This window comes from Lepidochelys kempii, chromosome 20, assembly GCF_965140285.1.
Source record: "Lepidochelys kempii isolate rLepKem1 chromosome 20, rLepKem1.hap1, whole genome shotgun sequence".
Lineage (NCBI taxonomy): Eukaryota > Metazoa > Chordata > Testudines > Cheloniidae > Lepidochelys > Lepidochelys kempii.
The window spans coordinates 1,227,565-1,252,911 of NC_136399.1; the positions used below are offsets into that span (position 1 = coordinate 1,227,565).

General features: G+C 58.9%; 1 protein-coding gene across 2 annotated transcripts; it reads left to right on the forward strand.

The window, feature by feature from the left end:
• Positions 1-1,009: 1,009 nt before the first annotated feature.
• TAMALIN (trafficking regulator and scaffold protein tamalin) lies at positions 1,010-20,947 on the forward strand. 2 transcript variants are annotated; one of them, XM_073319234.1, is made up of 8 exons: positions 1,010-1,193; positions 10,284-10,333; positions 15,891-15,945; positions 16,786-16,888; positions 17,639-17,732; positions 18,427-18,493; positions 18,580-18,646; positions 18,899-20,947. In XM_073319234.1, the coding sequence occupies exons 1-8, from the start codon at positions 1,017-1,019 to the stop codon at positions 19,354-19,356; spliced, it is 1,071 nt and encodes a 356-aa protein (XP_073175335.1). In that variant the 5' UTR covers positions 1,010-1,016; the 3' UTR covers positions 19,357-20,947. The 2 variants fall into 2 exon arrangements, with proteins under 2 accessions (XP_073175335.1, XP_073175336.1); XM_073319235.2 differs by lacking the exon at positions 1,010-1,193 and adding an exon at positions 4,458-7,847 and having other exon boundaries at positions 10,284-15,945.
• The last annotated feature ends 4,400 nt before the right edge of the window (positions 20,948-25,347 follow it).

A 25,347-nucleotide genomic window follows, 5' to 3' on the forward strand; every position in this document is an offset into this window, starting at 1 on the left:
TTTAATAGAAACCTCTCTCTCTCTCATATGCAGGCGTCAGCGTGTGACACCCAGGTTCTGTAACCACAGGCTGGCCCCTGGATCCTGGAGGCTGGCGCTGCAGTCCTCAGGCTGGGTTATTGTCTGTGATGCTGTCGCGGGGTGGGGAGGAACCCGGGCAAAGCCCGGTCAAGTGGGCTGCTGAGCCTGGTCCAGGATCTACGATCAAGTGGACAAGGACGCAGGTGCAGCGATGGGCTCCTGAGGTTAGCGCGTTAGGCTCTTGACCACTGAGGCTTCCACTCTGGAAGGACATGATTTTTGGCTCCCTGGCAGCGCTGAGATTCGTCCCTGCAGGGCTGAAGCCCGGAAGCGCTCTTGTCCAAGAGTGCATGAGCTTCCACGTACGGGGTGTCGAGAGAGCAGCCGTGGAATCACACCCTGGCCACCGGAGTTGGATTCCTCCCCTGAACAGGAGGAAACCCGGATGCCCCAGGCTCAGGGAATAAACATGACTGCTCCCCAGCGTCTATCCTTTGCAATTGCAACCGTTATGAGGGTGGGGTTTATGTGTCTAGGGGAGGAGTTTCCTGAAGGGGGTGGAGTTTATATCCAATGGGGAGGGGTTTATGTGCCATGGGGAGGAGATTCCCTGGATGGAGGTGGGCTCCTAGGGTGGTTTCAGAGCGAGGGGCTAGCTTTACTCGCGGAAGGGGCGTGGTTTGTGAGCCACAGGGTGGAGTTTTGCTGGATGGGGGCGTGGCCTCTCATCTTTAGAGGCGGGGCGTCCGTGGAAGGAGGCGTGGCCTCCCCTGTATCAGGATCGCGGGTGTGATCGAAGGGGCGTGGTCTCCCCGCCCAGGGGGCGTGGCGCAGCGGGGTTCCCTGTGGAAAGGGGGGTGGCCTCTCCCTGCCGGGGCGGGGCCTGTGTGGAAGGGGGCGTGTCCCCCTCCCCGTGGGCGTGTCCTCCGCCCGCCCCGCCCCCCCCCGGGCCGATATAGCCTCGTGCGCCGGCCGCCCGCGCCCCACGCCCGGCCATGACCCTGCGGCGCCTGCAGCGGCTCCAGCCCAAGGAGGAGGACGCGGCGGGGGCAGCTGCCCTGGACCCGGGCCCCGCGGGGGGCGGCCCCTTCCCGGCGCTGGGCGGCTGCCGGGCGGCCGAGATGTACCGGGCGCTGGCGGCCTCCGGGGGCACCTTGCCCCGGGCCCGTAAGGTAGGGACCGGACCGGGACCGAGCGCCCCCCCGCGGGACAGGGACCGAGCCCCCCGGGTCCGGACCCTCCCTGCCCCCTAGATCCCTCCCCGACCGGGGCCGCTGGGTACGGACCGGACCGGGACCGAGCGCCCCCCCCGGCCGGACAGGGACCGAGCCCCCCGGGTCCGGACCCTCCCTGCCCCCTAGATCCCTCCCCGACCGGGACCGCTGGGTGCGGACCGGACCGGGACCGAGCGCCCCCCCGCGGGACAGGGACCGAGCCCCCCGGGTCCGGACCCTCCCTGCCCTCTAGATCCCTCCCCGACCGGGGCCGCTGGGTACGGACCGGACCGGGACCGAGCGCCCCCCCCGGCCGGACAGGGACCGAGCCCCCCGGGTCCGGACCGTCCCTGCCCCCTAGATCCCTCCCCGACCGGGACCGCTGGGTACGGACCGGACCGGGACCGAGCGCCCACCCGCGGGACAGGGACCGAGCCCCCCGGGTCCGGACCGTCCCTGCCCCCTAGATTCCTCCCCGACCGGGGCCGCTGGGTACGGACCGGACCGGGACCGAGCGCCCACCCCCCCTGCCCCTGGGACAGGGACCGAGCCCCCAGGGTCTGGACCCTCCCTGCCCCTGAGATTCCTCCCTGTGGGACCACTAGATATGGACCGGACCGTGACCGAGCTCCCCAGGGTTTGGATCCTCCCTGCCCCTTAGACTCCCCACCCCCTGACCGGGCCTGAGCCCCCCAGGGTCTGGACCCTCCTGCCTCTGAGCTTCCCATCCCACCAGACCCGCTAGGTACAGACCAAACTGGGAGCAGGGCCAAGCCGAAACCCCCCTGGACCGAACCCTCTCTGCCCCCAAGCCTCCCACCTCACTGACCCCGCTAGGTAGGGACTGACACGCTGACGCCCCCCAGTACCTCCCTGCCCTGGAGCCCACTTGCTCTGGGACCAAACCCCACCCCCACTCCTGAGTGCTCCCTCCAGGACTGGGATCGAGCCCAGACCCTCCCAGCTCCCACCCCACCAGACCCATTAGGTACAAATGGATGCTGCCCCTGAACCTCCTACCCCACTGGGCCCACGAGCTTTGGACCAAGCTCTGCCTGACCCTCCCTGACTTGTCTCCCTGGGGTGCAGCCGGCACCTTGTGTTGTCCCAATGCGTTACCTCCCCACCCATGGTGTGTGGGATGCAGGGAAAGGCCACAGGTTCCCCTCATCCCCCAGGGACCTGCCAGCTCTAGGGCATATCCCTCCTGTGTGTGATGCCACCCTGGCCCTATGGCACCCCCAGGGCCTGCTTCCCCTAACTGAGACTCAGCCCTCCAAGAGCATCCGGAACCCGGGGCCTGTGGTGCTGCTGGGGCCGCGGAGATGGGTGCGTTTAAATCCTCCTGCTTTAGGGTCTGAACTGACCCCAGCGGGGTGGGCATTAGGGAGGAGCAGCCTCCGCCGGGCAGGCTTTCCTGTACCTGCTCCCTACAGGCTTTCTCGCATCTTCTGAAAACAGCCGCTGCCAGGCCCTGCTGGAGATGGGACATTGGGCTAGAAGGGCCACTGCTCTGAGCGGGCAGTTCCTGGGAGCAGATGGTCAATGCAGACAACTTGTCCCCCTTGTTGATCATCAAACTCTACATGGCTGGAGTTCTGTGTAACTTGGAGAGGAGGGGATATGGGAGGGTAACTTTTTTGCATATAAATCAGTGGCATGTTCCACTTAATGCTTATAGAGACGCTGATGGGTTAAACTCAAGATGTAAAGCTTTACAAAGATCTGATACAGTTCTGGCTCTCTGCTGGTTTCCTTCCTGCCTGCCTCTCACAGTAACAAAGGCAATGAAGAAGCTAGTTGGTTTTGCTTTTGTTATAGTCCTCTCTAGGTCATTTCGCTACCAACTTTTCATGCCCTAGCCCAGTGCCACAATGCTTGGGTTGTAAACAATGCAGGGAATTGTTTGGGTTTAAACCTAACTCCTCACTGGAACTCTTTTTAAAAAAACAAAAACAAAAAAAAACCTCATGAATTTTCCACTGACCTCTGTAAAAGCTGATTATACATGACGCTTAAGTGTGGGGCTTAAATCTGACATGACATGTTCTAGTGGAAAGAGAACACCTTAGGCTCATTATGTGGCCAGGGACACTGAAAATTTTTACACAACATGGAGGAAAATAACTTTAAGAAACTTCGCCCCTCGTGGCCTGAGAGACGTTCTGTCTAAGGCTGTCAACTGACTTAGGCTGGTCCCTGGAAAAAAATCCTGGCATTCCATGTAAAAGAGTTGCTTCCAAAACTGGGGCTTAAGTTGGTAACTGGCTTAATCTGCTGGGCATGATGGGAGAGTAAATATTAGGGTGCTGGAAAGTGAAGTGTTTGAAATGTCTTGGTTTAAAAAGTTTTCTGTCTTGAACCAAGTTATCAAAACTTTGCCCAGAGAGAACTGGCTGTCGGTGGGAAAGAAAGGGCCGAGTCGGCAGAACTACGGGAGCATAGCCCACAGTTTGCTCTAGTGTGAGCATTCCTGTCTCGTCAGCATGTATTTGTGTCAAAAACACTTATTCAGGGCTCTGGGAGCTTGTACACATGCTAGAAGTCCTATGAGCATAGGGACAAGCATCCGTAACGCTCTCCCATCCGCCCCAAAACAGACGCTGTCTCTCACAATATAAATTGTCCTTATAATCAACTTGTCATCAACAGTTGCCTTTGATATCCCTCAACCTGTAGGGTTTTAGTCAGGTCACATGAAACCCCTTAAATTCCACCTGGAAAGGAACTGGAAGCTAGTACCTGTTTTGGAGCAATTTCCTGTGGCCAGTGCTTCAGGGGAAGCCATAAAACCCCACAACGTCCCCTAGCTGTGCAGAGTTCCAAGTGACAAGCAGGGGAGGAGAAATTCCTTCCTGACCCCTGCTGGCAGCCATGGCTAGAAGCATGAGGTTTGAGAACACTTATAGCGCTCACTTAAGTATTGGGACAATGGATGCTGATTTTCATACCCTTCCTATAGCACAGTGCTTTGCAGGCAAAGACAGGTCCAAAGAACATGCCGACCAAGTTAGACCCAGCACAGCAAGGGATGGGATGGGGGTTAGGATCAGAACACAGGCTGTGCTTTCAGTGTGAACACCCCTCGTTGGCTACAGTCCAGTGTTCAGTCCTCTTCTGACAGCTGTTGAAACCACTTGCTTCGCTTAGTAATACCCTCTAGCGGGGAGTTCACCGGTCAGTTATGTGCTTTTTACGGAGTGAGATGCGGGCGTTGGAGCAGTGGGGGGGTGGGGGGGCGGGTGTGAGGGCGTTACTGGAGAAATAAGGACTCGCTTCCTGTCCAGCTTTCCCACCCCCGTGGCAGCCTGGAAACACTCAGCGGCTGTTCACCAGGAGCTCTGAATGCAGTGCTCTTGGTGAGGCCAGGCCTCTCTCAGAGGCTACAAGTTCTTAAGCGATCAGCTTTTGGGAGCATGTGTTTAGATCTTTCGGGGGAGCCTGTGATGGCACAGCAGGCTTGGCTCTGCGTGTCCGGGTGTCACGACCGCTTCAGGACACGGTGACGCAATTGTCCAGGAAGTGAGGAACATCACGAAACAATTGGTGGGGGAGAGAAAGAAACAAATGACTTCTCAGGTTCCCTTTTTCAATAAGCTTTTCTCAATGAGGGTGGCTAACGTGTGCGGTCAGGAATAGAGCTGTGGAAGCCATGTCTAGTTGCCTTTTTGATCTCTGTGACTAAGCCACATCAGCGTAACTTGCTGAGGTGGGGGGGTGGTTCTTAGGCGCTCTCTGTCTAGTCAGACGTCAAGAGCTGCCGAAGAGCAAAGCAGATTCTCTTGTCTCCTGCCAAGACAGAAAAACTGTCGCCTAAATACGGATGCCGCAATCTTGTGCGGTTGTGGGGGATTTATGTATCCGCGAAGTTATGCTGTCCCGTCCCGCCCTCCCCCTCGGTGCCCACGTAGAAAGCTGAGTTTGCACCCCTAGCTGAGAACTCCTGTCTCACAAGCTGAACCAGTTGGAAGTGAACGATACAGACGCACCAACCTGTCGCTCAAACAGCATCTTCTCGGATTCTAGCCCCCCGGGGCGCAGGCTGCCCGTTGATGCAGAGCTGGGCGTCAGGGCTCTCGGGTCTGCGCCCAACACTGCCGCTGACTGGCTGTGACCCTGAGTAGGGCATGTCCCCTTCACATCAGCTTCCCCAGCCGGAAAGTGGGATAATACCGCTCTGCACGTTCCTCTGGCTTCCCCTGGGTGAAGAGCGCAAGAGGAGCGGGGTGTTACTGGGCGCAGGCTGCTAGTACCGGCTCTGAGTGCTAGGCCAGGGCACTGAACTCGCAATCTGAGCGAGGCAGATCAGACAGGATGTGCTGGGAGGCCAGCAGGAGAGAGTCACTGGAGTTTTGACTCCTGTGGCCAGGAGGGAAGGCACCCGGGAGGGCTCTGAAGGCAGCAGGTGTTGACTTGGCAGGGCAGACTGGCCCTTTTGCCTTCAGCTGGCCATGCTCTGGTCCCCCCAGAGCGTGGGAGCTCTTGGCCCTACACTCTGACTCTCTCTCTAGGACTCTGCATGCTTTACGCACTCATTCTTGGGTGTAACTCAGGCTCCTGGCAGCTCAAGCTGTGGGGGACGCCCCTTCCATGCTGAACCATAGGCTGGCGCTCGGGGCACAGACAGACGTCACTCAGAGGCATTGCACAAACTTTCCTAGCCATCTCTCAAAGCAAGTGAGACTTTCAGTCTCCGAGGAAACTTCCTGAAAGTGGCTTGGGGCTAGATGGGGTGGAGGGAGGGGGAGCCGAGAGGCTGGTGATGCAAAGATCTTCAGAAGAGAAGTGAATCTAGAGGCTGATGCTCTGCCAAGAAACTAGAAGTTAAACTAGGAAGTCATGGATGTAGCTTCTGTGGAGTTGCACTCTTAGCTTCCTGGTGGGGAGGGGTGGGGTGGAATAGTTTCCACATCAAACTTCCTGAGGGGGGTCACTGCTGGAGGGGATGGCTTCATGGTCTGATCATCATGTTTGAAATGGTTGGACTTCCTGGAGCAGAGCTTGGGTTCCAAGCCCAGGAGGGCTGACTCAATGCAGAGTCCTGGAGCTGGCAGAAGGAACGGTCCAAAGGCTGCCAAAGCGCAAAGGGGACAGCAGGCCTTGTGTTGGTGCCAGAGGGAACTACGACCTAGCAAGCGTCAGCCAGAACAGGGCTTCAGTGCATCTGGGGCTTAATCCCCAGAGCACAGGGTATGCGTCCAGGGGGTTGGCTGCACAGTGCATTGGGTCTACGCCTTTGCATCCACTTAGCTCCTCAGCACCTCTGGAGGACAGAGATGTGTGTTCTGGGCAGGTCACAGTGGGAAGACCCTGCACTTCTCTGCTTGGATGCTAATGATAACAGCCTGCCTTCCCCTGATCCTTTACCCAAATCTCCCCTCCCCCCACCCGCCCCCCACTGCTGTCCCTCCTGACACCCCCGAGCCAGCTGCACTCCAGTGGCTTGCGAGCGCTCTTGTGTGCACGGTCTGGGGTCTTCCAGGCTGAGACTCAGCTGTGCAGAAACGTGAAGAAAGCCGGATAGTGGCAAGCCAGGCCTCACCCAGGCGCTGGTGCCTCCAGCCCCAGGCAGGAAACCAGCTCTGCTGGCGAGTGGATGAACCGCGTGGTTTGTTTGTGGAGCTGTCGGGAAGCAGGACCGGCGCATTTCACTTTCAAAACCTGGATTTCCATAGGAGGCGCAGAGCCATTTGCATGGTCAGTTTTGATGTAACTTTATCAGCACCCGGCTCCTCCGAGCACAGAGCTCCCTCCCTTGTTTTGGGGGGGAGAGGGGGAAGGGATTAAATTTCCACTCTGACTCCAGCATGTCCCAGCTGGGGAGGGTAGACCTGGCAGTGGCCCATCATTACCTAGGGAGGTGGTGGAATCTCCTTCCTTCGAGCTTTTTCAGGTCAGGCTTGACAAAGCCCTGGCTGGGATGATTTAGTTGGGGATTGGTCCTGCTTTTGTGCAGGGGCTTGGATGAGATGACCTCCTGAGGTCCCTTCCAACCTGGATAGTCTGTGATTCTATGATCGTTACCCACATGCCTGCCCAGCAGAAGTAACAGTGCCCCACCCCCAGGCCGTGGTGTCTGTCCGTGCTGCCTCGGGCTTTGTGTTGGAAGCACATGTTGGCACAAGAGCCTGTTTAATTACACAGGGCAACACCAGGTCCATGGTCGCTGCTTAATTGTTTGATTCTATCAGGGACCAAATGGGGGACCGGGGCGGGGGGGGGTAAATTTTATCCTTGGAGATAGAGCAGCAGCTCCCAGCTGGCTGCCGTCTGAAGCTGCCTTGCTCTGCTCCACTCAGGAAGGGCTGTGGCCAGGCCTCTGGAGTATTTATTTATTCTCTGTGCTCTTTCCTCCCATGGTGCAGGAGCTTGGCTAATCTGGCGGCTGCAGGGGCTCCCTGGGCTTCAGCTGGCTGGCCGGCTCGCATCTTAGCGGCGTCCCCGACTGGGCTGGCTGTGTGTACGCGTTCTGCCCGCTAGCACTACGGAATTGGCCAGGGTGGCATTTGGCAGGTGGCAGCCCGGCCCGCCCGTGGGCAGCCCTTCTCTCTGACCCAGCCTTAGGAAGGAAGATGAGCCCGACTTGCGAGGGCAGGGTGCTAAGTGGGAGAGGTACGCTGGGCTGATGGTGCAGTCGAGCTGCGGGGGAAAACGGAGGCTTTGGCTGGCGATCCGGGGAGCCTGGGGCAATGTTCTAGCCCAGTGTTTATTTTCAAACTAAATTCCACTTGTGCTGGGCGGCTGGGCTTTTCAAAGGCAGTTTAATAAAAACCTGCTGTCTGCTTCGTGGCCGCTGCGAGCAGGGATCGGGTTGAACCAAAGAGCAGCAAAAAAAGACACTTGGTGACAAAGCCCCGTCTTTATAGTCGGCCGCTGTTTGTGCCTCGGCCGAGATGTCTGAAATTCTCACGGCTGACTATGAAGTGGGTTCTGGGGCCGCCCACCTCTGGGGGGTCCATTTATACTAATTCTTCTGCCTTGCCACTGCCTCCCGTCAGGCGTTGGTTCCCCGTTTTTTAAATGACCAACAATGAGGGGGATTGTTGAATTTTGCATTAAAAATCTGACTTTGGAGTAAAACAAAGAGGGCTTTCTGTCCGCGGGGCTTTCGTCTTCCAGCCCCAAAAAGCGCTTGCCATGGCACGCCATGTACAGAACGTGACAGGATCCAGCGATTCCGTTTGACGTCAGAACGGGGGACAAGTGTTAAACAGATGCAAGCTCCAGCTTAAATCAAAGCATGATTTGATCTGTCCCCTGGCCTGGTGGGATCTGCTTGCGGCCAGAGCAGGGCCTGCTGTTTGTCCTCTGTAGCACATTTCGTTCCCAAGTGCTTCACAAACTCTATCAAGGCGTCACTTGCTCCACTGCCAAAATGCAGCTGCATCTGGGGTGACGTGCAGCCACTGTTGAAATGACCCATCCGCCCTGCACATTCAGGAGCCCAGTGCACCATTTCCCTGCAGGCAGGACTAGGAAAGCTGGTGTGGGGGGCGGGTAATTGCCCAGCTAAAATTTCCTGAGGTTGGTGTCCCTCTCACGAAGAGGGACAATGGGATCTGAAAGCGCCGCGGGACTTTGGTGTCTCCTCTCACGCAAAGGGCAGCGCCCCCTGCTGTGAGATCTGCTCCCTAGCATCAGGCTGGGGCGGGAATGGAGCCAGGACGCGGCTGGCTTGACGCCTCCTGGGGCTGTTGGCGGGTCTCGCAGTGCGCGCAGTGCCTGGGCTGGATGCTGTGAGACGCTGGCAGGTCGCAGGCTTGGGCAATGCCTGCAGTGTTCGGGGTCCCTGTACCCTGCTGGAAGAGACCCCCGGCTGGGTCAGCTGACTCAAGCTGCAGGACTGAACATTGCAGTGGAACTGATCAGGGTCAGGCCCTGGCTTTGAAACCCTGAGAGGGCCTGGGGCAGAGGGCCTGGGCTCCAGCCCCTGGGTCTGCACTGCCCCCTCCGGTGCCGCAGCCAGAGCCCCGCGGGCCGGCGTCAGCTGACCCGGGCTCAGAGACTTGGTGCTGCAGGGATCTCTTGTGGCGCTGGGTGGCTGATTTCAGGAGTAAATAGCTGTGTCTTGTCCTGCTGTTGCAGCCTGGCGCTCCCCATTCGGGCAGCCGCCAAGGGCTCCCCTGGCCACAGAGCGGGAGGCAGATGCTGGAGGGCCGGGGGCTCCACATTGGGAGGGGTCTTAAATCACCTGCTTGAGCTGGGCAGTGTCTGCTGGTGCCCGTCTGGGACGTAGCAGCTTGGCAGGGGGTGGCTGCCTGACCCTGAATGGCTCCAAAGGGGCAGAGCCCGGCCCCTCTTCCCAGTGCCCCTCGAGCCCTTTCTAAGGGCCCGCCGGAGCTGCGGGGGAGGCAGATTTTACACTTGGTTGCGCTGGTCGCTGGTGCACCGATTGTGGCCTGGCGAATCTGTGGCTTGGGAAAAGGCGGGGCGCGGGAGAGCCGTTTTGGTGGCCTGGGTAGAGGTGAGCTCTGCCCAGGTCCCCTGGGTACACGGAGACGTGTCACAGTGTGGAACCTGACTGTATGCTGGGTGGCAGCCCTGTGGGAAGGCAGAACCTGCCGCCCCTCCCTCCCTCCACGTTCACACGTGACCTGCAGCTAGGGCCCGGGGTGGCATTGGCTCTCCATCTGGCAGTTGGGATCCCTGGGGCCTGGCCCAGCCATCGACTCGCTTTGTGACTGGCCGGGCTGGGTCAGACCTGAGGGTCCCTCCAGTCCCGTGTCCTGGCTCCAGCAGGGGCCAACAAGTCTGAGCTCATCCCCCGGCTTGCTGGGCTTTATATCCCTGCCACACTGTTAGCCGTGATCGCTGGGCCAGGTCACTCCCTCTCTGCCTAGCTGCCTTCCCCGGGGGCAGGGAAGCGGGGTTAGGGGGCTCAGGGGCTCACCTGCCAGGTGCTAGGGAAGGGCCACGTGCTCTGTCGCCTGGCAGTTCTGCAGCAACGCTCTGGGGTCCCGTGGCAGAAGTGTCTGTGATTGCACGCCGAGCGCAGGGGGGAAGGGATCGGCCTGTCTAACGTTGCTCTGTTTTCTCACTCTCTCCTAGGGCTCTGGGTTCCGATGGAAACCGCTGAGCCAGTCCCCGGAGCAGCACCGGTAAGCCACACTGCTTCCTTAGCCCAAACAATAACCGGGGCCAGCAAAAGTCTCTTCTGACCTCTGAGCACAGCAGCCTGGAGCGCCCGCTTCGGGGAGCTCGTCCCGTTGGCAGAGGAGCGGTGTCACGCTCCTTCCTCCTCTCCCAGCCAGAGCAGCCTCTGGCTACTCCTTAGCATCTCGACAGGCTCATAAAAAGCAGCCTCTGGTTTCTGATCAGCTCTTGGGTGTCGGCCGTTAACAGTCAAGGGCACTTCCCCCGGTTGTGGCTGTGATGGCAGGAGGTGCCCACTCCTCAGTCGTCCCAGATCAGGCATGCAAACCAGCTTGTGGTCTGTGGGGCTGGACCAGGGCAGGGGGTAAGGGGAACAACCCCATGGTGGCCTGCCAGCAAGGGAGGGAGGCTAATTGTGTGGTATTTATTAAAAAAAAAACAAAAAAACCAAACCCAACAGCAAAATAAAAAAAACCCAGCCTAATATCAGAGAAGTTTCCTGAATTTCTAAAGCTTCAGGGAAGTTTAAAACGTTCCCTCTGCACCCCAAACGCAGCTGCACTGGGCTTGGGCTAGGAACCCCGGGGAACAGGCCAAGCCGAGTGGGGATGCCAGAAGTGAACCAGCATTGGGCTGCAAAGTCAATTAGTGCCTCAGAAGCGTTCCATTTGTAACTAGCTCCCCTGGCTGGGGGCAGGTGGATGTGCTAAGAGGCCATTGGGGCTGGGGACCAACATGTAGCTTGGCCTTGTGGGAGTTCATAGAATCATAGGACTGGAAGGGACCTTGAGAGGTCATCTCGTCCAGTTCCCTGTACTCATGGCAGGACTACGTATTATCTAGACCATCCCTGACAAGTGTTTGTTCAACCTGCTCTTAAAAATCCCAAAAGATGGAGATTCCACAACCGCCCTAGGTAATTTATTCCAGTTCTTAACCACCCTGACAGTTAGGAAGCTTTTCCTAATGTCCAACCTGAACCGCCCTTGCTGCAATTTAAGCCCATTCTTCTTGTCCTATCCTCAGAGGTTAAGAACAACAATTTTTCTCCCTCCTCCTTGTAATAACCTTCTATGTACTTGAAAACTGTTCTCATGTCCCCTCTGTCTTCTCTTTTCCAGACTAAACAAACCCAATTTTTTCAATCTTCCCTCATAGGTCATGTTTTCTAGACCTTTAATCATTTTTGTTGCTCTTCTCTGGACTCTCTCCAATTTGTCCACATCCTTCCTGAAATGTGGTGCCCAGAGCTGGACACAATACTCCAGTTGAGGCCTAATCAGCGTAGAGTAGAGCAGAAGAATTACTTCTCGTGTCTTGCTCACAATACTCCTGCTAATACATCCCAGAATGATGTTTGCTTTTTTTGCAACAGCGTTACACTGTTGACTCATATTCAGCTTGTGATCCACTATGACCCCCAGCTCCCTTTCTGCAGTTCTTCTTCCTAGGCCGTCATTTCCCATTTTGTATGTGTGCACCTGACTGTTCCTTCCTAAGTGGAGCACTTTGCACTTGTCCTTATTCAGTTTCATCCTATTTAGTTCAGACCATTTCTCCAGTTTGTCCAGAACATTTTGAATTTTAATCCTATCCTCCAAAGCACTTGCAACCGCTCCCAGCTTCATATCGTCCGCAAACTTTATAAGTGTACTCTGTATGCCATTATCTCAGTCAGTGATGAAGATATTGAACAGAACCGGACCCAGAACTGATCCCAGTGGGACGCCACTTGTTATGCTCTTCCAGCTTGACTGTGAGCTACTGATAACTACTGTCTGGGAACGATTTTCCAACCAGTTTTGCACCCACCTTATAGCAGCTCCATCTAGGTTGTATTTCGCTAGTTTGTTTATGAGAAGGTCATGCGAGACCATATCAAAAGCCTTACTAAAGTCAAGATATAGCACATCTCCTGCTTCCCCCCATCCACAAGGCTTGTTACCCTGTCAAAGAAAACTAGCGGTTGGTTTGACACGATTTGTTTGTGACAAATCCATGCTGACTGTTACTTATCACCTCATTATCTTCTAGGTGTTTTGCAAATTGATTGCTTAATTATGGCTCCATTCTCTTTCCGGGTACAGAAGTTAAGCAGACGGGTCTGTAATTCCCTGGGTTGTCTTTTTATAGATGGGCACTATATTTGCCCTTTTCCAGTCTTCTGGAACGTCTCCCATCTTCCATGACTTCTCAGAGATCATTGCTAATGGCTCAGATATCTCCTCAGTCTGCTCCTTAAGTATTCTAGGATGCATTTCATCAGGCCCTGGTGATTTGAAGACATCTAACTTGTCTAAGTAATTTTTGACTTGTTCTTTCCCTATTTTAGACTCTGATCCTACCTCATTCTCACTGGCATTCACTATGTTAGACGTCCAATCGCCACCAACCTTCTTGGTGAAAACCGAAACAAAGAAGTCATTAAGCACCTCTGCCATTTCCACATTTTCTATTGTTGTCTTTCCCCCCTCATTGAGTAATGGGCCTACTCTGCCCTTGGTCTTCCTCTTGCGTCAATGTATTTGTAGAATGTTTTCTTGTTACCCTTTATGTCCCTAGCTAGATTGATCTCATTTTGTGCCCTGGCCTTTCTAATTTTGTTCCTTTCTAATGTTTGTTTATATTCATCCTTTGTAATTTGACCGAGTTTCCACTTTTTGTAGGACTCTTTTGAGCTTTAGATCACTGAAGAGCTCCTGGTTAAGCCAGGGTGGTCTCTTGCCATACTTCCTATCTTCTCTACGCAGTGGGATAGTTCTGCACACCAAGGTGTTGGAAAGGTCTGCAGTCAGCAAGGGATCAGAGCACACAGGGTGGGGGCCTTGCAGGGCCAAGGACCTGACTGTCGGAGGATCTGAACACCTTCCACAGGGTGGGTCCCCAGCATGCCCAGAAATTCATCCTGCATCGTAAAACCAAGGCTGCGTGCCAGGAAAACCCATTAACCCTTTGGGCTCCGGGCACAAACCTGCTGAAAAGCCCCAGAGGCTGCAGCTCCTCTCGGAGTGCTGGATTTGCTCACTCGCTGGCTTTTATCTCAGCCTTCCCGGGGTTTCAGGGTGACCATTCACCACTCAGTCCCACCAGGTTGGAAGCTGCAAGCTCTGCTCAGGACTGGGCCTTTAGCAAGGCCGTGACAGCAATGACCGAGTCGCAGAAGCATGTCTTTGAACCACAAAGAGGAGTCTATAAATAAAGGCTATTTTGAGCAGTTCGCAATGGCAGGTGATTGCGTGGGGGCAGGGGCAAATGTTGCATTTTCTTTACCAGAGGGTGAAATTCTCCCAAGTTAAATAAGACCTATTATGAGCCAGATGAGTGGCTGGAGCTTGTTAAGTACCCGCTATGGGGCAGGCATGACCCATCGCACACGAGACTGTCAGTGGCCTCTGGAACGCCAGCAGCCTGATGGTGTGGGGATCCTTTCCCTCTGCAAGGCTGACACCAGAGCTGGGAAAGGGCCCCGCAGATTTTGTGGTGGTGCCGGCTGCTGCTGTCCTGCCTGGCCGGTGCAAACCGGGGGTGTGATGGGGGCTTTTCCCCTCCTAGGACTCTGGCTCCTGCCATTGCAGGGGCTGGGCTCTGACCCAGGGAGGTCTCTCCTCTCCAGCCTCTGTGGCGCACGTAAGAGAAATTCAAAGCCGGCTTTAGTTATCCAAGTGCCAGCAGGATCCAGCTGGCAGCTGAGTCACTGTCTCTCGCACATGGACTCTTTTGAGAGGGCTTTGGAAAAATCCCGGCCCTCGGCCCCTCAGCGTGGAGTCCGGCTGGAGCGTGAGGCGGTGCTTGGGACCGGATTTGTCCCAGGCTGCAAACCGGCTGTACGCGGTGGTGTCCTAACTCGCCCCATGAGACCCCCCCCGCCAGACTTGCTGCTTCCCAGGGGCTCGGGCTGTCCCCTCGGTGGGGCTGGCATGGCCGTTGGCTAGAGTCAATGGGCTGGCTGGAAGTGCAGCTCTTTTCCTGCCAGCTACACGTGGGAAAAGCTGCATCGCCTTTGGGAAGGGGCGCCTGGGGTTCATTCTGAACTGAAGGGCTTGTCTGCACTAGGAACCTGGGAATCTCTGCTGGTGCCACAGAGCCGCTGGCTTTAAAGCGGGGCTGGCAGCTGGGTTACATGTCTGCACTGGGAGCCCAGACACGGGGGGGTCTGTTACCCTCGTGCGAGTGGTGCTTTACCCTCAAACGTGTTACACTAGTGTAGTGTCAAAACCGGGGGGTTGCCCTGTAGCTACGCTAGAGCAGAGATCCCGAGGGCCCCAGACAAGCCGCCTCCCGGGGAAAGTAAAACTGATCACAGCCCCGATGTTTTGGGTGCCGGAAATGGGACCAGCGGAAACCTGCCATCAATCCAGGCTCCTTCCCGCGGAGACTAGGATGGCTTTAAAGCGGGGCTTGCAGCTGGGTTACGTGTCTGCACTGGGAGCCCAGACAGCGTGTGGAGGGGCAGGGCTTGTGAGCCATCCCATGTCATGTCCTCCAAGGCTTTCTGACAGGGCTGCACCACTGTCCCCATTTTCAGTGGGGGGGCGGGACATGAGGTGCAGAGAGGTTAAGGGACACTTCCAAGTTCACAGCACCAGGTAGTGTCAGACTCGGCTTCCTGACAGCGGCGATGATCCTCGGTGCTCCTCCAGGTTTGCCGATAGTTCCTTTATCTCTGCGCCCCCTGACGCCCCGGAGAAGGCCCATGACTCACACTGAATCTCGGCGGGGAGGTGTTCTGCAAAGGCTTAATTCAGTGAAAATGCTGAAGCAGCTGCTTGGCCAAGGGGCACGACGCGCTTTCCTGCCGCCTGCCTGCCTGCATTGTTCTGGAGCACGGGAATAAACCCATTTGGGGCGTAATCACTGAGCTGCGGGCAGGAGACGCTTACGCAGCTTGTTAAATAACACGCTTCGGGGAGGGGCGGGACCAGCCCACGGGCAGCTGTGAAACGGGGTGGCCTGCGGGGTGAGGCCTGAGGCTTGGGACACAGAGCCCGGCAGGGAGAGTCAGGGTGGATTCCCCTTTCGTGGTGGGGGGGTGGGGTTCAGCTCTGGGTCGGGCCAACGCTGAAGTAATCACATCTGTGTTGCTGTCTCTTCCCCCCTCCTGCCCCTTGCTGGGGAAGCTGCACAATTAAACATGGCTCTGGCCTCAAATAGATCATTCCTGCTTTAAACCTGGGAGCTGGGGCTCCTGGGTTCTAGCCCCAGCTCTTGGAGGGATTGCAGTCCAGTACCTGGAGCAGGGGGACCAAGAGCTAGGACTCCGGGGTCCTTGTCCTGGCTCTGCTACTGACCTGCTGTGTAACCTTGGGCAAGTCACTTAACCCTTCTGCGCCTCAGGCCCTGGCTCAAGGCCCCTGGGAGAGAGGAAGCGTCACTGGGATTTGAACCTGCTCTGTGACAAGGGGGGTTGAGTTTGGTAGCTGTGCTCCATGCCAGCAAGACGCTGCTGGGGGATGGGGGGATATCAGTGCAGTGAACAGTAGCAGTGACATGGGTGAGATGCTGCCCTGGGCGGGGCGGAACTGGGAGTCTCAGGCCACTGCTGATGGCCCGTTCTCTCCCCAGGAAGGTGATCACGCTGGAGAAGGAGGCAGAGGAGACGTTTGGGTTTGAGATCCAGGTGAGTGCCCTCCCCGAGGGCAGAGAAATCAGCTGGCACTCGCTCTAAGAAAACCGACCTGAAGTGGGATTCGGATCATGGTTCTACCGGGCAGCGCTGGCCGGGCAGGCCCCCTGGGGACCAAAGGCTGCCTCTCCTAGCCGCCACTCCTCCCGGCTGGTGGTGCCGGGGGCCAGCCAGTGCGCCGCACGGCCCGGTGTAGGCGTCCCAGCCCCAGCGGAGCAGTGCGCAGCCGTTCAGGGCTCTCGGGCACGGGGGTGGGGTTGCCCTGTGGCCGTGGTCGGCTGTTGCCGGCAGCACTGCTCCCTAGAGCAGTAGCAGGCTCGCGGGGCGGAGGAGCTGCCCTGGTTTCAGCGATTTCAGACCAGACCTTGCTCTGCATTGACAGTATTTTTAAACGGTCTCTGAGCCAGAGTTTATTTTTAGCAGCCATGATGCCGAAGTTACAGAAACCGCCCCCGACTCAGTCACGGTTCAGATGGCGGGAGGGGGCCGGCAGCTCACGCAAAGCAGCCATCTGGAGCGGGCTGGGTTTGGGGGCCCATGGGGGGGCCCCCGTCGCTGGGCGTTGCTAAGCACTATGCAAAGGGTGGTTAAATACGGATCGTTGGGGGGGCGGCTCCTGACGTGCGGGAGGCTGGCGCAGGGATGCGGAGCTGGGGGAGGCAGCGTAGGCAGCCCCTGGATCCTCAGCTGTAGCGGAGACCTGGGGAGGGAACGCAGCGCTGGGAGATGAATGGTGCTAACCTCGGGGCTGGAGACTTCCCGTGTATCTAGCCGGCCGGCCAGTGCTCGCTCAGCCCTTCCCACTAACAAACTGGCAGCGGCTGCTCATTCCAGACCTATGGACTCCACCACCAAGACCAGAACAGCGTGGAAATGTTCACCTTTGTCTGCCGGGTCCATGAGGGGAGCCCAGCCCAGTTAGCAGGGCTCATACCCGGTAAGTGCATCGCGGCAGCTCCCCGGGGCTCGGTCCCCATCTCACACACCGGGGCGGGACGAGGTCTGGAGGTTGGGGAGGCCAGCCCATGATTGCACGGGGGGCCTGTCAGAGCCAGGGGTAGGACCAAGGCATCCAGCGGGCTGAGGGACCCCGGCGTCCTGGCTTCCAGGGGCAGGTGTGAGGGGGAAGTCACAACCGCTGCCCTTCGCAATCGCTCCTGTTTGCACGCAGCCCCTGGCGGGTGCCAGGCACACAGGCAGTCTCCCCCGCCTTATCATGTCACCACACATGCCACTGCCCGGTGCAGCCCAGCGCAGGAAGTGACTCTGCAAACTTCACTGGGGCATGGGGCCCTCCAGGAGCAGACAGGTTGGGGTGGGGTAGCCCTGAGCTCTGCCATGGGCTGGTTCTTGTGAAGCTCCTGGCCAGCGAGATTCCAGCTGGAAGCCAGGACTCCTGGGTTCTGTCCCTGGCCCGGGGAAGGGGTTGGGGGCTCGTGATTAGAGCTGTGGTGGCCGGGAGCCAGGACTGTGGGTTCTTGTCCAGTTGTGCCCTGAGTTTAACTTGGGGAAAGTCCCTTCTGTGCCGTGTGGCTCAGGCTGCCCTGCCCCTTTGTGCAGAGCTCAGGGTTAGTGTGGGAGAAGGGCTGGGAAGGGTGCAGCTGCGTCAGCCAGTCCCCTGCGGGGGCACCGAGCTGAGGTTCGTGCCCACAGGCACGGGCGGCTCTAAGTGCTCTCTGCTTCGCAGGAGACACCGTCACCGTGGTGAACGGGCTGAACGTGGAGGGCGTCCGACACCGCGAGATTGTGGAAATCATCAAGGCCTCTGGGAACGTGCTCAGGTGAGATGCCTGCAGCCGCTCCGGGGCGCGGGAGAGCTGGGGCTGCATTTCCCGAGCTCCATGTGGGAGGTGGGGATCTACTGCCCCAGTGCTCTGGAGCCTGGCTGGCTTGTCCCGGAGGTGGGGCCGGGCAGGCGGAAGCAGCCAGTGCTCACGGGAACTGGCTTCCTCAGACAATAACCCCTGCCTCAGAGGGACTGGGGGCTGCCCTGGTGCGGCCTGGCTCCCGGAGCCAAGCAGCTTGCTTAGAGCAGCTCCTGCTCATCCCCCACTGGCTGGGGGGGCTCGTAGCCAGGGGGACGGGCCACCCTTGGAGTGCCCCTGGCTGCGAGGGAGCCTGCTCCAGCTCCAACCCCTTTGCCTGGTAACGAGCCGAAATGAAGGCTCCTTCCCCTCTGCTGCGGGACTTTGTCAGGCCCAGCTCAGCCCCAGGCCCCTGCTGCCAGGGGGCAGGAGGTGGATGAGCTGGTCCCAGGACAGCCCAAGGACCCCACCTGGCGAGGCGGTTTCCTGTGCTGGCCTGAACTCCAAAGAGCTGAAAAAACATCCAATGACCCTTTGCTGCAGGGGTTTGGGGGGGTGTCTTCAGAGAATACCCCCTTTGTCGTGGGGCGGGGGAGGTTGGCAGGGGGACCCCCTTTCGGCAGGGGGGCTGCGATTCGGTTGATCGCTACCAGAAGCTTGCCTCTTGCAGGCTGGAGACGCTGTACGGGACGTCCATCCGGAGAGCGGAGCTGGAGGCTCGGCTGCAGTACCTAAAGGTGAGGCCGTGAGCTGGAGTGAGCGACCCGCCCGTCCGCAGCCAGGTCCCCGCCGGGCGGCTCTAACTGGCCTGTCTGTCTTGCAGCAAAGCCTGTATGAGAAGTGGGGGGAGTACCGCTCGCTGATGGTCCAGGAGCAGAGGCTGGTGCGTGGTGAGTGGGGGCACTGGGCTGCGGGTGCGTGTTTTGCTGTGGGAGTGGGAAGCTGCTGGGGCGGGGTGGGAACCTCCCCTTTCTCACACCCAGAGTGCTGGCTAAACGGAACCATCTGGCAACTGCTGGGGCCAGTCGGGGAGGGGACTAGTCTGGTGGCTGAGTCCCCGAATCTCTCGCCTGGCTCCTGGGCTGGCCGCTGCGCTGTGCGTCCCAGCGCCTGGCCTGTTCTAACGCCCCTCGCCCCCCCAGGGATCGTGGTGAAAGACCCCAGTATCTACGACACGCTGGAATCCGTCCGCTCCGGCCTGCACGGCGCTGGGCTTGCCAGCAGCTCCGTCTCCTTCGGGAAGATGCTGTCGGACGCGGGCAGCACGTCCAGCTGCGTCAGCACCACCGCCGAGGAGAGTGAGGACTCTGTCTACCAGACCTGCTTCTTCGACTCGGCCGATTCCCTGGACGGGCACCCTGGGCGGGACGGGGGCAACGCCCCCCCAGCCCTCTCCCAGCGCCGGCCCGCCCTGACCCGCAGCGCCAGCGTCAAGTGCAGCAGCAACGGGGCCGTGGGCTGCTTCTGGGAGAGGCCAGGGGACCAAAAGAACTGCGTGGTCACGCCCCGCAAGAGCAAACACACCAGCTTCCGGAAGCGGCTCCTCAAGTTCATCCCAGGACTGAACCGCTCTCTGGAGGAGGAGGAGAGCCACCTGTAGGGGGCGCTGGCTGCCGGGGCAGGGGCACAGAGGCCACGGGGGGCCACCAAGTGGCCAAGTTTTAAGAAGTTTGGTTGGTTGGTTTATTTATTTATTTATTATCCCGGTTGGTGCCCGCGGCCTGGCAGAGCGTGGGGCCAGGGCCTGGGTTTCAGTGCTGGGGGGGAGGCTCTGCTGTGAAGGGCAGAGGGGATTTTCGCTCTTCCTCCCCCCACCCCTGAAGGAGAAACACATAAGGGGACGGGGGGACAGCAGGAGCTGGATCTAGCCCCAGCAGCAGCCTGCTCATGGGAACTGCTGGAGGAGGGAGCTGGGCCCCTCTCCGCGATTAGGGGTGATTTTTCAGGTGTCCTGGGGGAATGGGCCCTTTGCTTCCAGGCCTCATGTGACCAAACCCCTCCAGTAGCTGCGGGGAGTGGATGCGCTGATGGGTCAGAGCCTGTTTGAGGCTGCGTCAAAACAAGCTCTGCCCTGAGGCCGGTACCATCGGCAGGGAGGCTGCGGGAGGAGAGAGCAACTGTTCCTTCCCCAGGCAGCGCCTTCAGCATGAGGCGTGGGAGAGGCTGGCCTGTCTCTCCAGGGGGCCAGGACTGTCCCGGGAAGAGAGGGATCCTGGTGCTACCCCAGAGGCTCGCAGCAGCCGTGACAAGTGCTCCGAACGGAGCCGTAGCCAGAGGGATCTCGGAGCAGGCAGCCCCTTCCCCTGACGCAGCGGGGAGCGTCCTGGCCTGGAAAGGTGTGGGGTCCCCCCCGCTGCTTTCCCCTGGAAGGCAGCCAGCAACTCCGCTCTGTTCCAGCCACATCCTCCTCCTGTCTCTGCAGCGTCAGGGCTCTGCGTGACTTCCTGCGAAGTCTGGTGCTCTTGTCAGCCCCACTTCTGGCACTGGCTCTGGGCCCAAAGGTGACTGAACCGTGGGGCTGTCCGTGTCTCTCCACCACACCGCTCAGCCTGGTGACGCATTAGGCCTGTGATGGAAGGTCCCTTTGTAATCTCCTGATGCCGGCAGAACTGCTCGTCACTCTGAGACCGCGGTGCGGGGGCTGTCGCGTGGCCGGGCGAGAACGCTTGGGCTGCTGAGCACCCTGCGGGATCAGACCCTGGGGATGGCTGGCCCAGAGGCGAGCTAGCATCTTACCGGGGCGTGTCTGCTCTCTGGGACGAGGAGTCAACGCGAACGGACAGCCCTGGCCTGGGAGCAGGATGGGGTTGCATGGCCGAGGGTGACTCCGTGTTCTTCTGACTTGCAGCCCTTCAGGAAACGGCTTTACGTCTCCATCCTCATGCTCAGTCCCTCTTGCAGGGGGAGGGGAGAGAAATTGGTTCCACAGAGCAGAGGGGAACTTCCCAGCAAAGCTGGTTCTTATCTCAGGAAATAGCCACGGAAGAGGGTGGCTCAGCAAGTGAGGGCTCCCCACTGGACGGAGCCCCCACCCCCCAAGCCGCAGTAGACAGCAGGGGGGGGCAGGGCTGCGGCTGGACACGGGTGTGGCCAGCTGTGGTGGGGGGAGGTGTGAGGTTTTGTGCGGACACGGATGTCGCTGTTAAAATGCTTGGCACGGATTCTGATCAATACAATAAGGCTGTTTTGCACCCGCGTGTGGTTGTTGTACTTTCACCTTGGATCACTCGCTTCCAGAGATGGGGAAGCCTTTGCCTCCCCGAGGCGGATGGGGTGGACCGGGGGAGCGGGGAGGCGAAAGGACGCTCCCCTGGGGTCAGTGGCAGACCTGGCTACGGAACCCAGGCGTCCGGACTCCCAGCCCCATGCAGCTTGCATGGGCTGAGTGGCTCAGAGGATGTCTCCATTAAGCTCCTCTATTAACCCCCCCATGAGTGTCTGTCGGGGGCCACGCTTTGCCCTTGGGTGAGCTCTCTCCAGCACAGCCATACCCCTTCACTGGGGGGCAGAGGGGGGATGGGAACTGACCACGTGCAGCAGCCCTTGCCCGCACTGTAAATGGAATCAATTGGGGGGGGGGGCAGATCCTGCTGATCAGGACAGGCTTCCTCCTGCTGTCAGTGGGGTCTGCTCCCCGAATTCCCAGCCTGCAGGTGCCTCAGGCCAGCCCCTTGCTGGGAGCTGCTCTCCTCCAGCTCTGCCTGGAGCTGGGAGGGAGTCCCAGTGTTCCTGTGGCTAACGGGCTAATTGCATGTGAGCCATGCCCTAAAATAGCCCTGCATCCACGGCAGGGAGTGGACTCTGGGGAGGTCGTCCCATCACCATGGGGCTGCAAGCCAGCCCTGCGCCCAGCTGGACACAGGCGAGGCCGCTTCAGCTCCCGGACGGGGGTTCCACGGGGCTAGTGAGGTGCAGGAGGGAGGGCGCAGACCTGGGTGGGGGTGACGGGTGGTAACAAGGACGCTGCTCCTGCTTCTAGGGCCTGGCTGAAAGCTGAGCTCCACGGGCCCGGGTGCTGCAGTCAGGTCCTGCCCCAGTGAGCTCCAGTCTGAACAGACAAAGTGGGGGGATAACCCCCTCGTGTCCAGGTGGGGAACTGAGCAGCTTGCCCAGGGTCACACCTGGAGACTGGGAGTCGATTCTGGATCGGAGCACCAGTCCCTGAGGCAGCAGGCAGAAGAGCCTGGGGCAGGGAGGCTGGTGTGGGGAGAGGACACGCAGCTTCCCAGGAAAGGCTGGGGCCCACCCCGGCTCATCGGCGCCCGCCCAAGTGCCATGGGCCTCCCTCCGTGGAAAACTTCCTGCTGGAGGTACAGCTGGTAAGTGGGGGGAATGGAGGGGGAGGGGCCGACTTATGGGGCGGGGGGGCGGGAGCAGTGAGCCCCCACAGTGGCAGTTCAGGGGCGGGTTGCTGCCGAGGGGCGCAGTGGCGATCCACCCAGGGCAGGCCACGTGCGGTGTCCCCGGAGCCATCCTGTCCGTGTGGGGCTCCCCGGAGACCAGCCCTGGTCCCTCCTGCTCATGCCAGCCCCCGGCCGCTTTCTTTGCGGCTCCTGTTTGCTCTGGGGGCTCGCTCCCAGGACGCAGTGCTGGGGAGGGGTGGGCAGTGAATGACGGTGAAGCAGCAACTGCGTGTGTGGGGAACGCCTGCTCTGTCTTTTTATAGCAAACCCAGCTGTCTGGGGGCTGCGCCACCCCCACCCCCAACCTGCTGGGGCGGAGGTGGGCGCAGAACCCCCCTGGGAGAGTTTCAAGCTTGGGTGGCCTCCTGGTGGGTCCTGGGATGGGGGAGAGCTGGGCAATTCCTTGCTGTGCCGGGGAGTCCCTGTCTCTAATGCTGGGCCAGCCACTCTGCCTCTCCCGGCCTCGGGTTCCCTCTGTACAGCAGGGACAGCTGCTCTGCCCCGCAGGGGGTGTGAGGCCAGCAGATGCTATAGTGCTGGGGCCAGGGAAGTAGATGGGGAAACTGAGTCCCAAGGAGGCAAAGTGGCTTGGCTGGGGTCACAAGTCAATGACCGAGCTGGGCCTAGAGCCTAGGAATCCTGACTCCCTCCTGACCACCAGCTGATGCTGTTCCCTGGTTTTCTGTAGAGAATAAACACCCAGCCTGCCCTGTCCCTCCGGGATGAGCCTGGAGATGTTTGCGGTGAACCCCCCAGACTGGGCCTTTGGGGCCGGTGCCTAGGGAAGCATCCTTGGAGCTCTCTGGAAAAGGCCTTGCCTGCGTTTCCCCGGCTCGGGGAGGGTACGACGCGTAGTTAGGGGGCTGCAGCCAGCGGCTCTGGTGCGGGCTCCGAGCTGCTCTGCTGGGTGGCATGGGCACCGTGCCGCTAACAGCGCCTCCTGCAGGTGGAGGGGCAGGGTCTGAGCTCCTGAAGTCTACAGAGCAGACCCGAGGCCGAGTGCAGGGTGGATTTATTCCCAAGCTGCGCAGCGTGGCATGAATCCGCCAGCAGCCAGCCCCATGCTGCAGCCCCTGACTTCTCTGCTGGAGCCAGAGCAGCTTCATGGACAGCAACCCGTGAACGCTGGGCTTGCAGGCTCCCTGCCTGGGGCTGCTTGACAATCCGACCTCCCTTTGGGGCCTGAGCCAAGCGAGCAGCAGCCTGAGTGGGAATTACCCCTCCCCTCAAAACCCCCTTCAGGCCTCTCTCAAAGGGGAACGTGACCTGCTGCAGCAAGCCCCCTCTCTCTGGTGCTCCTCCGCCCGTGCACATGCTAAGTGCGTCCTGTGGCCTGCCGTTCCCAGAGGTTCGTTGTTAAAACCATCTTCGCACGCTGGCCGCCCCATTGCTTTTACAGCTGCGGGGCCTCGTGCAAAGCAAGGAAGGCGGCCGTGTGCCGGCTGGGGCTGGGGCGGAAAGCCTTTAGCACAGAGAGGAGAGGTTTTGCCCAGGGGGCAGCTGAGAATTGCTGGGTCTGATGTTCTCTCCAGAGCCTTCATGGCTGAACTGGGTCTTTCTGGGATCAGATGGCCATGGGTGGGAGTCTGAGCTGGCTCCCCCTGCAGGCGAGGGTGATGCCTGTGTGACCTTATTTAATTTGCAGCCTCTAATGGGTGGGAAGTTATCCTGGACTTGGCAAATAAACTGCAGCCATTGGCCCGACACCTCCAAAGGGTTTAGCCGTGGTTGCTAGGTAGATATTGCTTATGTTGCCCTGGAACGGATGAAAGCAAACTCAAGTGTGGATCATGGCCCCTGTACTGCTAATGGAGGTTCCCCTTCAGCTTAGGTGCCAACAGGGCTGTGCTTTCGGAGCAGGAGAGTCTGAATTCTGGCCCGGCAGCCACGAGGCTGCAGATTTGTTCTGACCGCTAATCTGTTTTCTAAACCACTGGAAGTAGCCATGCCGCTGGCCTGGGGCTAAGTATATTACCAGGAGCCGCTCCAGGCTCTCAGAAGGGAAATGTGCTTGCTATTATTCTGCCTCCTTTATGCATTTAGCTTCTGGAGCAGCTTTCCTGTGCAGAAGCCCTGGCTCCTTGTGCTCATTGGACCCTATTGCACATTTATAGTAACATACTCTCTCCGCGAAGAAAATTCAAGCTGATGTAACAATAACGTAGCCAAGTCCTTGCTGTCCTGGCCAAATCTCAGTAACTACATTCTACCTGCCTCAACTTCCCCTTGGAGTTTGTCATGGAGTGTGGGGGGAGTCCGGGCCCTGCACCCCTCTTCCTGGGATTCACTGAGACTCTCAGCCAGCCAGTAAAACAGAAGGTTTATTGGACAACAGGAACACAGTCCAAAACAGAGCTTGTGGGTACCCCCAGGACCCCTCAGTCGAGTCCTTCTGGGGGAGCAGGGAGCTTAGACCCCAGCCCTGGGATTCCCTGTGTTCCCCCACCCAGCCCCGAACCGAAACTAACCCCCCCCAGCAGGTTCCCTGCTGCAGTCTCCGTCCACATTCCCGGGCAGAGGTGTTACCTCCCTCTCCCCCTCCTGGCTCAGGTGACAGGCTCTCAGGTTTCACATTCCCAGGTCAACACTCCCCCCTCCCTGCTGAGTCACATCATCACATCTCTCCCCCCTTCGAGACTGAACTCCGCTATCAGGTTGGCCCTTCCCTTCACGTGGACCACGTCCATGTCGTAATCCTGCAGGAGCAGGCTCCATCTCAGGAGCTTGGCGTTGGCTCCTTTCATCTGGAGCAGCCAGGTCAGGGGAGAGTGGTCGGTGTACACGGTGAAGTGCCGCCCGAAGAGATAGGGCTCTAGTTTCTTGAGGGCCCACACCATGGCCAGGCACTCCTTCTCGATGGCCGCGTAGTGTTGCTCCCGGGGTAGCAACTTCTTGCTCAGGTACACGATGGGGTGTCTCTCCCCTTTTTCATCCTCCTGCATTAACACCGCCCCCAGTCCCGTGTCGGAGGCGTCGGTGAACACCACAAAAGGCTTGTCAAAGTCTGGGTTTGCCAGAACTGGGCCACTGACCAGAGCCTCCTTCAGCGCCCGGAAAGCCTCCTGGCGCTGCTCGGTCCAGACCACCTTGTCTGGCTTCCCCTTCTTGCATAGCTCAGTGATGGGGGCGGCTATGGCGCTAAAGTGGGGCACAAATCTTCGGTAGTATCCTGCCATCCCAATAAAGGC